Source organism: Opisthorchis viverrini, assembly GCF_000715545.1.
Source record: "Opisthorchis viverrini unplaced genomic scaffold opera_v5_428, whole genome shotgun sequence".
Classification (NCBI taxonomy): domain Eukaryota; kingdom Metazoa; phylum Platyhelminthes; class Trematoda; order Opisthorchiida; family Opisthorchiidae; genus Opisthorchis; species Opisthorchis viverrini.
Genome location: NW_008752071.1, coordinates 305,210 through 305,989, shown reverse-complemented (window position 1 = coordinate 305,989; position 780 = coordinate 305,210). Strand labels below are relative to the sequence as shown.

At 44.1% G+C, this 780-nt stretch overlaps 1 protein-coding gene across 1 annotated transcript in view; it reads left to right on the top strand.

Annotated features, from left to right (window-relative positions):
- Positions 1–655: 655 nt before the first annotated feature.
- The window catches only part of T265_10842 (hypothetical protein), a gene marked incomplete at both ends in the record, with an annotated part of 22,103 nt that continues 21,978 nt past the window's right edge, over positions 656–780 (top strand). Inside the window, one exon of the mRNA XM_009177326.1 lies at positions 656–748. Within this exon, the coding sequence (XP_009175590.1) occupies positions 656–748 (93 nt within the window). The remainder of the gene's footprint in view (positions 749–780) is intronic.

The window sequence follows — 780 nt, the reverse complement described above, 5'->3', positions numbered from 1 at the left end:
CGAAAGAGGATCCGATAGAGACCACTGCCGTGTCAATGCTTTTCAAGTGTTCCTATTTGGCCTATGGAGGACTGACCGCCGATGTGAGTCTGGTAGTGACCTACGAGACCTGTATACCCAACAAAGAGGAAAAATTGCAATTAAAAACGATCGAAAATCAGAGGATGAGTGAACCATTGGGGAACTTTACTAGGCTATATGTTGTGTTTACAGTTACTAAGCCGGAAGCGTATGAATACTGGGAGTATGTCACAGTGAGTTGTATTGTGCTGTTCTCTAAACTAATAAGGGACCCTTATGATATTTTTGATGACTCTGACAGTCATAACCTAACCAAAAGCCTGTATTACAAATTCGACCTTCCTCGCTCCCCAGTCATTCTTCGAGAATTCATCGAATCCTCGAGCAGCTCAGTTACGCTAGCACTACGTCATGAGAACGCGAGTGATTTGATGTCTTTCACTTCGGGCCGACAAGTCCGTGAAATAGAACACGTCTGCACTTTTGATTACACTGTTTTCATGGGTCTTCCTAAAGGATGGACGAGAACATGGACCATTGCAGAAACTGAGACGGGATTCAAGTCGGTGGATTCTTTCACTTCCGACAAGTCCGTGAAATAGAACACGTCTGCACTTTTGATTACACTGTTTTCATGGGTCTTCCTAAAGGATGGACGAGAACGAACACCATTGCAGAAACTGAGACGGGATTCAAGTCGGTGGATTGTGTGCTGAACCGCGTCTATGTAATAAAAGATCCAAAATCCATCCATGGTCT